This window comes from Erigeron canadensis, chromosome 7 (genome assembly GCF_010389155.1).
Source record: "Erigeron canadensis isolate Cc75 chromosome 7, C_canadensis_v1, whole genome shotgun sequence".
In the NCBI taxonomy this organism is placed as follows: Eukaryota; Viridiplantae; Streptophyta; class Magnoliopsida; order Asterales; family Asteraceae; genus Erigeron; species Erigeron canadensis.
This window is the reverse complement of record NC_057767.1, coordinates 27,381,596-27,393,917: the sequence shown is the minus strand read 5'-3', so window position 1 is coordinate 27,393,917 and position 12,322 is coordinate 27,381,596. Positions and strand designations below refer to the sequence as shown.

At 27.2% G+C, this 12,322-nt stretch overlaps 1 protein-coding gene across 1 annotated transcript; it reads right to left on the bottom strand.

Annotated features, from left to right (window-relative positions):
* Nucleotides 1–2,762: 2,762 nt before the first annotated feature.
* LOC122606912 (WAT1-related protein At5g40240-like) lies at nt 2,763–12,047 on the bottom strand. Its single transcript, XM_043779800.1, has 7 exons — nt 11,791–12,047; nt 9,771–9,836; nt 7,507–7,620; nt 7,222–7,420; nt 6,974–7,132; nt 6,583–6,734; nt 2,763–3,092 (listed from the first exon to the last, which is right to left on the bottom strand). Exons 1-7 carry the CDS (start codon nt 11,991–11,993, stop codon nt 2,945–2,947), a joined length of 1,041 nt encoding a protein of 346 aa, XP_043635735.1. The 5' UTR covers nt 11,994–12,047; the 3' UTR covers nt 2,763–2,944.
* Nucleotides 12,048–12,322: the final 275 nt, after the last annotated feature.

The window sequence follows — 12,322 nt, the reverse complement described above, 5'->3', positions numbered from 1 at the left end:
TTCTGTTGTTATTGTTGTAGATAATGGTGATGATATACCCAAAACAATTTTGTTGTTGTTGTAGCTAATGGTGATGATTTTTTTTAGTAAAAATTTTCACCCAAACTTTTTTTTGTTATTGTTATATGAATGATAGATTTACGGATAATGGTGATCGATTTTTATTTTTATTTTTTTTGGAAAAAAGGGATAGGTTGGATTCTGGGATTGAATTTTTGCATATATGGTCCTATGGGATTTAAATAGACAGTATTACCCCTTAAGTGAGGGGTACATGATGCCTTTAACGGTAAAAATAGACGGAAAGTTAAATTTGGACCAAAATTGCAACAGATGTGATATGACAGGGATGCGTTTTGCGACTTTGCACATGTTTGTATCAAACTTGCAAAATGTGTGATAACACAGGGACAATATGCTAGAGGCTGGAATCCGAATGTTTGTATCAAACTTGCAAAATGTTTGTATCAATTTTGCACATGTTTGTATCAAACTTGAAAGTTCGTATTCATTTTTTTTATAACAACGTGTTAATTAGTTGGTTATTCGAATCCTAGCAGTAACATCCAAGCGGACAATATGTTAGAGGCTGGAATCCGAATGCACCTCTAGGGACCAAGGGTGCAATAACACGGCTCACACATGTCAAAAAAATTAAATGTCCAAAATCATGAAAAATTGAGATTCGATCTCTAGTTTTCAAGCCAACATTCACTCCCTAAAACCTCCAAAAAGGGCTTAGGTGGCCATCTCTGTATTCATATAGTTATTGAACTTACAAATAAACAACCTAAAATTTTATTTAACTTATCATAAGATATAATTTGTACAATAGACAACATGCATGTTTTATAAATGATTTCGGTTTTCCGTGTATATAAAAAGTAGACTAAAAATCATCGTAAAATCACAAGATGACATGTCGTAACTACTAAATTCTTTTTCTATTTTTATCCCTCGGTTATTCCATTTGTCATTTTTTTTTTAATCATTTTGTGGTTAGGAAGATTATCATTTTTTGTTTTGTTTTTTGAAGGATAATTTATCCATTTCCTAGATAATTATGCATGATTATACATCTTAGATGAGAAACCTTTATGTAATCTTCGAATCTAAGAAAGAATCACCAGTCATCGAAATAATGTAATCAAAGTTCCGGTCCAAATCAATCATATATACATATTTTTTTTCATTATTATGATAGTCACATTATACCAACACAAATAAACAAAGAAAAAAAAAAGGTCTACATCAATCTTCTTTTCAGCGAATTGTCAATATCAAAAATAAAATAAAATGTCTAAGTACACAAAAATGTTACATTTTTAAAACATGCATGAAACCAGACCAAAATCTCTGGTTAAAATTGCTTCTAACACGTCTGAATCGAAACTCACTTTAAAAAAATAAATAAAAATGAAACAGGACCAAAATACCTTTCCAAACTAGTACATTAATTTTGATTAGGTAATCTAGGATGGCGAAGATAGGAGCGAAGCATAGAGAATAATGTCCGAGATATCGCAAGACGTAAACGAGGGCGTACGTGGAGGGTGTAGGCGGTTATGTAATGGGACATAGACTCGAAAGACTCGAGGAAAAGATTAAGGTTCCTTATCGGTGGCACGTATAACATTAATGGCAACGTAGAGAAAACCGCGGCGATGAATAATTGCAACATCTTTTCCTTTTTTTTTTTCTGTTTGTTTGGTCGAAGAAGATTTGATTAAGGTTGTTTTCGAGTTATATATGAATGTTTAAAATAATATAGAAAAACAATACAAATATTGCAAATTATACAACATATGTTTTTAAAAATGATAAGGTAATGCTTTGATATAGCTACATAATTGTTTGTAATCCATAAACTACCAAATTTTGGGAAATAAGAAATGAATTTGGGCCTTTAGATTTATACATATATCGATGTGTTTTCCTGAAAACCAAGTTCCACATTTTCGTTTGTAAATATATTGATCCTTCTAATATGTTTTTAGCCTAATAATATATTTTTTTTTTTTTTTTTTTTTTTTTTGATACCATAAAATTTTGATATAATGAAATCCACTTATTAGGTTTCTCCATCTCAACCCTTGATTTTTCTATGTAGTTTGCTCTGATGCTTAGAAAGATTATTAGGTTGATCAATTAGAAGAGTTTATATTTACACGTTTTTTATTATCGGCACTTATAGCCTTATAGGCTTAACAACCTTTACTGAATTATTATCCAAGCGGATCAAAACTATGATGATATAGTACGTTTAAGAGGTTATAAATGCATGTCCATTGTACTTTGTATCATAACTAATTAATTAACCCGGGTTCAACCCGAATATGTTAATTAAAATTTTAAAATTTTAAAATATATTAAATAATATATATATAAGGTTTGTTATTAAAATATTATAACTTAATACAAATCTAATAATTCAACTAATTAACACAATAATTATATAGTTAATAAATCAACTAACACAATAATAATTTTAAAAATAAAAAAGACTATTACATTAAGTAAATAAAAAAAAAGACATTTTATTTGTAATATTATATAATAAAGAATTTTTTTTCTTTAATTAAATGATTAATACTTTTATTAAAGATGTAAAAGGCTTTTTTTATTTTATTTATATATGACATCATAATTAAATAAAATAACTTTTAAGGTGAAATATGATTTTGCCACATCAAAAATTTTCTAAAAATACTTATAGGAAACAATCTTGTTTTATTATATATAGAGATCAGTAGGAGTGGTTATGTTAGAAAAAAGTTAATAACAAACATAAAATAAGAATATAAGATTATAACATCTTAATTGAATTCGCTGCCATAAGCCCATAAATATAGGGACTTGAACATAACATTTTCATATGAAGAAAATGTAGCCAATTTTAATTTATACGAGTATATAACCTGTGACGTGCGACCATCAGTGAGGGTCAGGAAATTAATGAGCCTTGTTCCAGAAAATCACGTGTCTCGAGCAAAGGAGCAGTGATCTGATTTGGTGGTGCATCTTCTGACTCTTTGGCTTTACCCCACACCACCCCATAAAATCCTATTGTTATTATGCTTCCTCCTAATACACTACACCACACAATTTAACCGATTGATAAAAATTCATTAGTGGGCATAAAGAACACTTCAATTTGAAGTGTTGTACATACATTCAAGATTGTTGGAGGTAAATTTTTAACATAATGTACTTCACTAAACATTATAATTTGTATACTATTGGATAGATAATGAGGTAAATATATTTGGGTTTTCTATAGTACATTTTATATGATTAATAAAAATGTTATAGTTAGAACACTTTGAAGAAAGTTTAGATATTTCATTTTAGAGGGAATTTCATATATATACTTTTCATAAACCTCTAAATATCATATATATATATATACTGGAGTGTTACCCTATATAGGGGACAATTAAATAAGAACAGTTTTAAAATAAGAACGATGAGAACACCTTAAAAACATCATTTTGATGCGTTAAAAGTCCATAAAACTAACATAGTGCAGAACTAATTATCTTTATTTAAGTGTTTAACAACAATTTGATTCATCAAAATCGAAAAAATCACGTTTTTTGTTGGATGCATCATTTTGATGATTATGCATCCAAGATGGATGCACAAAACAAAAAACATGATTATTTCGATTTTGACGAATGAATGTGTTGTTAAACACTTAAATAAAGATAATTAGTTCTGCACTATGTTAGTTTTATGGACTTTTAATGCATCAAAATGATGTTTTTAAGGTGTTCTCACCGTTCTTATTTTAAAACTGTTCTCACTGGAGTGTTACCCTATATAGGGGGACAATCAAATAAGAACAGTTTTAAAATAAGAACGATGAGAACACCTTAAAAACATCATTTTGATGCGTTAAAAGTCCATAAAACTAACATAGTGCAGAACTAATTATCTTTATTTAAGTGTTTAACAACAATTTGATTCATCAAAATCGAAAAAATCACGTTTTTTGTTAGATGCATCATTTTGATGATTATGCATCCAAGATGGATGCACAAAACAAAAAACATGATTATTTCGATTTTGACGGATGAATGTGTTGTTAAACACTTAAATAAAGATAATTAGTTCTGCACTATGTTAGTTTTATGGACTTTTAATGCATCAAAATGATGTTTTTAAGGTGTTCTCACCGTTTTTATTTTAAAACTGTTCTCACTGGAGTGTTACCCTATATATATATATATACATGAGGGAAGAAAATATGTGGCTATCATGTAGTTAAACTTGGGTATAGAACCCCTCACATGCCATTTTTTTATACCATTAAAATTATGAGGGCCATGTGATTTATTAATCTCTATATTAAATAAAACAAGATTGTTATGACATAAACATTTTTAAAAAATAGTTTATTTGTCATCACTATATTTTTTTTTAGAGATTTGTTCTTTTTTTTTAAAAACTTATTTGTCATGTCATAAAACACTTTCCTTCTTAAATTTTATTTTATTCTTCTTCTTATTATTATTATTTATAATCTTTTAAATTTTTATTATCTAAATAGATTTTATCATAACAGACTTTTAAGTTGTCTACATATTATACGGGTTAATAAGGTAAATATATTAATTTGAAACATAAGGTATATTATTCAAAGGTTATGAGTAATATATTTATGTTTGTTGTTTCCGCATAATAAGTATGTTTGATACAAAAAAAACTTGAAGATAGCTATATGCATTTAGATTATTAAAACCTAAAAAATGTACGTTTTCGTAAGTTATCACATAGGTATTTAGGAATAGGCCCGATTAATATTCTTGTAATTTCAATGATGAACATATTAGTATGCCCGTGATGATGTCATTTTATACTAGAGAAGACTTCTTAATATATAATTTTGATTTTTATTACACCGTCCAATAACAATTAAAAGTAGGCAAAAAAAAAGAATAATAGAAACTTATTCTAAAATATTATGACTTTAAAATATTTTTATTAGTTAATCATAGAAAGTTTCTATTGAGATAGGAAATATATATATAGATCGAAATTGATTATTATAATATCAACTTACTCAAAATATACAATATAATAATGTTCAACGTAATAAAAAGTTAAACACGTATTAAAGAAGACTTCTTAATATATAATCTTGTTTTTTTATGACATCACCCAATAATAATTAAAAGTAGGAAAAAAAAAGAGAATAATGAAAATTTATTCTAAGATATTATGACTTTAAAATATTTTTAGTAGATAATCATGGAAAGTCGTTTCTATTGAGATGAGAAACAAATATATAGATCGAAATTGATTATTATAATATCAACTTACTCAAAATATACAATATAATAATGTTCAACGTAATAAAAAGTTAAACACGTTCATTGTGGTATATCATTATAAAATCAAAATCTATTCAAATGTCCGCATAATATCCGGATTGATTAGCTAGTTTTATAACAAATATTAAAAGTTTATAATTAATGCATGTCCAAGCGGATCAAAACTATGATCATCTACACCTAAGCTTGGGTACATGATAGTCATGTATTAATTCACTTTTCCCTATATATGGGGGAAGTGAATCTGTGGGACAACACCACCCAACTTGGGTGAAAAACCCCTCACATCTTGATTTTTTATTCCATAAAAATCAGGGGTCCATCATTTATTCATCAATATTAAAATATTAATATGTGAAAGGTTTTTTCCCAACTTAAGTGTGTGACAACCCCAGCTTCATATATATATATAGGGGATGAGAATATAAGACTGTTAGGTACCTAAGCTTAGGTGTGGAACACTCACATATCGTTTTTTTTAATACATAAAATTCATGGGGCCCAAACATTTATTCATTAATCAATAAATATTAAAGATTTATATGGAATAAAAAATCAAGATGTAAGAGGTTTTTTCACCCAATTTGGGTGTGGGACAACCCAACCTTCACACACACACACACACATATATATATATAGGAGGATGAGAATATAAGGTTGTTAGGTACCTAAGGTTAGGTGTGGAACACTTACATATTGTTTTTTTTATACATAAAATTCATGGGGGCACAAACATTTATTCATTAATCAAAAAATATTAAAGATTTTTATGTGAGGGGTTCCACATCTAAGCTTACGTGTCGGACCACCTTATATTCACTTTTCCCATATATATATATATATATAACATGTTTCAACTATTTTGCATGATGTATCGAAACTTTAACTTTTGTATATATGATAGTTACTCAGTTTAAGAAGTGAATATATGATACTATCATATTTGAACCATTTTACATCTTTCCTATTACATTTAAATTAATGAGAACACTATTTCTAGGAATCAAAGGAGAACCTTAACACTACAAAATGTAAAACATGCACATACTGAGTAGTGATCAACTCACAACTTTCTATCTATATCTATGTACAACAATACTTACATTATACAGTTGTATTTGTATAATTATATGAGGTAAGATTTTTTGTGAATGGATAAAATTGATTGTAACTTTAGTACCTTCTATATTATATACTTGTATGGAATAAAGATAATGAAAGTAAGAGATCGATAGACAACGATTACCTTCCAATATGCAATGTGTCACCGAGAAACATGACACCCATAATGAGCGCTATCACAATCGTTAATGGCTTAAACATGGCTACATAGACAGGCCCTTTAATGCGTAAGATCCAAATTTGTATCAACACGTTGAAAAATCCCGAAGAAAACCCCTGCACATGCAGACCCCAATGTAAGACTGAGAACATACATTGTTCTTAGTCTTTATTAGAATTATATAGTCAAATGGGCTTTGACCGAAGGACTAGCCCAAGTGAATATAATGTAACTCACATAAAGACATGATAAATATGGTTTGAAAAATCAATATGAAATTCTTTGAATACTTTAACATCTAATGCCTTTATGTATCATACTTATAGAATTACTATGGAAATGAGATCCTTGTTACCATGTATAATATAGTGACCAATATAAGATTAGGTTCCAACTTCCAAGCATCCATATCTCTTGCCAAGACTAACCCTCCAATTCCAGCTACAAGTAATCCACTTACACTGAACACGAATATTACCATGAGGTCCACTGAATAAACCATCAATATTTTCGCCTACAAACACTTTAAAGATACTCACATTTCTAAAGACTACTCAATTAATATTTAAATTGTGAATGATGAATGATTTGAACATTTGGTACCTGAGCAACTAGAGACAAGGCAAGTAGAAAATATTGAAGTGCAAGCAAAAGTCCTCCAAGAATCCAGTCCAAGCCCACCGACCCGGATAACACCGATGGACCACTATAAAGTGTCGCAATAATCGCTCCTGATATTGAGACTATTGTTCCTATTACTTTGGCTTGACTAGTATAACTTCTCAAATGTACTTTTTCCATCCTTAAAACGGCAAATGATCAATGAAGCTAGTATTATAACCATTTTCAACTTACTATAGTGAAAAAAAAAATGTGTAGGAAGATTACCTAAAGAGAAATGCAAGCATGAAAGTAAAAGCAGGGGAAAGGTTGCCCATAATCGATGATAGAGTCGGAGAACTATACTTAAGACCGATGTATCCAAATACTTGTGACAAGTACCTGTCCATGATATGATCGATGAGATATAAATTACACCATTAAAAAGAATTCGTGTCATTAGAGATTGGGAGTATAAATCACATATAATTTTCTTTTTATGACAATTCAAATTACTGATAGGTCACTAACGTATGCGATCATCTCCACTATTTATAGGAGGAAACCCACCATAAGTGAATGAAAATTCCCTAACCCAACATGAAATCCAATTTTTATGTTATATGTTACTAGCTAATAACCCGGGTTCAACCCAAACTTATTAATAAAAGTTTTGTAATATTAAATTACGTTGATGTCTAAGAACTATGAGATAATTCAACCATACTCATAATCTCGAAATAGTATACCTTAAATTTCGAATATACGAGTATGGTACCTGAGCAATGCGGCGGCGGTGGTGGGGAAGACGGTCTAGTGGTGTCGGTGATGGTACTATTGATGGCGGTGTCAAGTGGTGTAGGTTGATGTAATTGTGATAGTGAAAATTTTTTAAAAGATAAAGACTTACAGTGTTAATTATTAAAATAAAGATTTATAGCATAAATTAATTCATTAAGAGCAAATTTGGTATTTTATAAAAACTTTTTCCTTAGTAGGTTTATTAAGGGTACTTTAGTAATTCCGTATGTAACTATTGTGTAACTATCTCTAAAAATGGAGGGTGTGATAATATTTATAAATAAGTATATATATAATTAACTTATTAACCTGCATAATATGTATATAATTTAAAAATCTATCATGATTAAATTATTTAAATGATGAAAATTTAAAAAACCATGTATAAATTGTTAGAGTTTTCAAAAGAACATAAGAACTTAATTTTTTTTATATAGAAAATGACATCATAAATAACAAAAATAAAAATGAAATAAACTTAAAGAAGGAAAGTTTAGTATCATAAGTAAATTAAACAAAAAAAATCTGAAAAAAATAAATTAAATAATTACATTTTAATTTACATTGGGCTTACGTTAGAAAAAGACATAAATAATAAATCAATTAGAAAATAATTTAAACTTTAAATATAGTGATGTCATAAATCAAAAAGGTAAAAAAGATAAACTTGATTTAAATAAGTGTAATAATGATAAGTAAGTATTATTTAAAAAATAATGATATCATAAAAATCTTATTTTATTTATATAAGAGAAGAGACATATGTGATACTTGTATTTTTTTTTAGGAGGGGGGATATATATATTAGGTACATGACAATGTAGCCAATTAACTCCAACAAATTAGGTAAAAGACACATCTACCCTTAAGTTTTACTATCTACTATAAGTATCTCAAAAATAAATAATGTTTATTTTACCAAACTCTTCCATATTAAACGGATGTTTAAAGAAAAATTCTCCTCCTAATTACTACATTCCCATTTTTTCAATTTTTCAAATTTGATGAATTATATTTAACCTAACTAACAAAAAATATTACGTTGACTAAAAAAATCAATGACCAATGACCAGAATGTTACATTTAAAAACATGATGAAATTAAAATAAATCACATAAAACTCTAGGCTAATATCATCAAATTAAATATATAACTTCGTATAACAAATAATTATAGAAGTAAAAGAAATATGGTTAACTGTAGATATTCATTGTTGCTTAATAGAGCTCACGTAAATGAACTACTAGTAGCAAAACTTCTATATGAATCTTGTTCACCCATTGACATAATCAAGAAACAATAAATAGTAAACGATGTTTCGTGCTCTCTAATTTAAAAAAAAAATACTTGATATGTTGGAATGATATAAAATGTTAATAAAAAAAATGGTGGGAAAGTGTGTAAAAATTAGAGGGAAAAATCAACGAAAATTTTTATTGTCCATTAACTTTTATTGTCCATTAATTTAGTATACTATAAAGGAAAAAATTGGTGGGAAGATCTGTAAACACTAGAGGGACATTTACGAAAATCTTTGTTGTGTGACAACTTAGGAAGATTAGAAATTAATTTAAACTTAAGGGTAGATGTGTCTTTTTATTTTTTAGGTTATACTCGTATATGTTAGTCAAATTTATGTCACTAATCCTTTCAAAGAAAACAAAATTATGCATAAATTAATTGTTAATTTTAATACTCGTATAGTAATATTCCATGGTAGGTGAAACTACAAATTAAGTGAAAATACTTACATAAGCACGCTTAGTATAAATATCTTGCCAACAATATCCAATTTGATAGGAGGAATGCTTATGCTCCTGCAATACAATCGGACCAGCTATAATAACTTTAAACCTTAAAGATGCCATAATAACCATTAGTTGAAAGTTACATGTAACACAAACTTTCTAATTACATACATAAAAGTTTGTGCTAATTACCATAATAAAAGTTATTAAACAACCTTCTAATTAATTACCATAACAAAAAATTTAATAACATATATCTACATAAAACTTTCTAATTACCATAGGGACGTGCTATATGTACCTCAATATACTATTTAAATACCTATATAATCATTAATAATGTCATTAAATACCTTTATATTCTTCTTAATCATTAAATATCTCTTTAAAAACAATCATCTATTAACTTTTTCTCTCTCTAATCATTACATAAAATATTTTTTTGTAATTTATTTCATTAACACAATATATCTTATTATAAATTTATTTTTCTTAATAGTTTATAGATATGTTAATCTTTTTATATATAGTTGTGTTAGTGATATTATTAATAAAAAAAAAACTTGTCTTTTATAAAAGTCCAAAAATAAAATAAATAAAAATAAAATATTTCAAAAACAATAACATAAAATAACATAAATAAAAAAGAAATATTTCAAAAAGAATAACAAATATAATGGCATTAAAATATGTAAATGAAATATTTATTTGAAAAAGAAATATTTTAAAAACAATAACAAATAATGACATTATTTGTTATTGTTTGACATTATTTGTTATGATGTCAAAAGTTTTAATAAATTGTTAAAGTTCTTAGTTAAAAAGAACTTTTGGCATATTATTGGTCACTTTCATATTTGGTTCGGTTACACAAATACGATTTTATAAATGTTATCGTTAGAAGAATTTTTCAAAGATTCAGAATTGACAATATTGACTTTTTTTTATACGTAACAAATTAAATAACCCAATATGTTTATTTGATAAATCTTAACCTTAATCTTAATATATACTTTAAAACAGTTGAACTAATGACTTATTAACCAATCAAATCGCTCAATTGCATCCAATTAATTCTTGCTTATGTCATTATTTAGATTAATTACAAATTAAAAATACTAATAATCATTATCCAAATATATTATTATATTAGTATTTATATAAATTTGTCGAAAAGTCTCATTAATTTATACTTTTTTGTTTTCCATCAATAATTTACACTTTTTAACCATGAATACTTAATTTTTATTTATTTTTAGCCATCAACTTAAGAGAACTTTTAAAAATTTACAATCTTGTAATTAATTACAATTTGGGCATGCATCATAATAAAATTCATATACTTGAATGTTAAATACAAGATTACAAGTATGTTTATATTTTAATTATTAATTATCTTTCATAATAATATCACATTATGAGTACAACTGATTTCAAAATATTTTATAATAGAGAAATTATTTGTGGAATGACTACGATAAACAATTCTATTAATATGTCTCAGTTACAACTTGCAAAATATAACACTTAGAATGTATATCTTAAAAAAGCTTTTAAAATATAACATTATGATTGATTAAGCAGGTTCAAGAGATAGCTTTCAAAATTTTATATTTTCTAACCTGTGGTTTATATTAATTTAGGGGTCGTTTGTTAGGCTAAGGCTAGGAGTCTTGGTTTCCAACAACTTAACTTTCTTGACCACTTTCTCACCTTATATCTAGTTTATATCGTCTATTTCTCTGTTTATTACACAGTATTATTCTATCTTTTTGCTTTTGCTTTTTATTCTTCATTTAACAGTTTCATCTAAGATTTAAACCTATCGTATCGATCAAAGAAACAAATTAAATCATACCTTTTTTTTCATATATTTTTCTTTCATACCTCAACTAAACTCAACTACAAACCAAACACGCCCTTGCGGCCTTGCACACATAAATAAACTATAATTATATAACTATTGTTTTACATCAATTACTGCTTTGAACAAACAGTAAAATCTTATAATTATATATGTTACCTGTAGTGGATGAAAAAGTAAGGCAAGAAGATGATGAAGCCAATAAGGAAGACATAGAAAGTGAAAACATAAGAATTAATTTGTTGGGCACTTGCTGATTTAAAGAGTGTGTTACCACCAACAAGCATAATCTCCACCATCACCATTGCACCAAATGGCAATACATCTTTGTACAAGAAATTAACTCTCTCTTCAACACCCATTTTTTATGTTATGTCTCTCTCTAAACTTTAACTTTGTTTTTTTATTTTTTCTTGAATAATGAGGGTACGTCTTTGAAATGAATTTTATATAATGGCTCACCAACTTTAAAATTGTACACGTTTAAGTGTTTAAGTCGCATATTGGATTGTATAATGACTCACCACTCACCAACGTACTTTTGTTATTGTTGGTGAAGTTATAAAGGAATCCCTCAACTTGGCATTATAGATTTTAGTTTTATAATTAAATTAATATATTAATATTATCCAAAGTTCCACTTCCCAATATGCATGATTTAAGGTTGTGGACATATGTGATTGTGTTATGA

What these genes read in the sequence shown, in the direction of transcription:
- LOC122606912 (XM_043779800.1), bottom strand. Translation starts at nt 11,993, where the DNA reads ATGGGTGTTGAAGAGAGAGTTAATTTCTTGTACAAAGATGTATTGCCA. An exon ending in ATGCTTGCATTTCTCTTTAG is followed by an intron (nt 7,421 to 7,506) that starts GTAATCTTCCTA and finishes TGCCGTTTTAAG; the next exon opens with GATGGAAAAAGTACATTTGA. An exon ending in GACACATTGCATATTGGAAG is followed by an intron (nt 3,093 to 6,582) that starts GTAATCGTTGTC and finishes TGTGTGGTGTAG; the next exon opens with TGTATTAGGAGGAAGCATAA.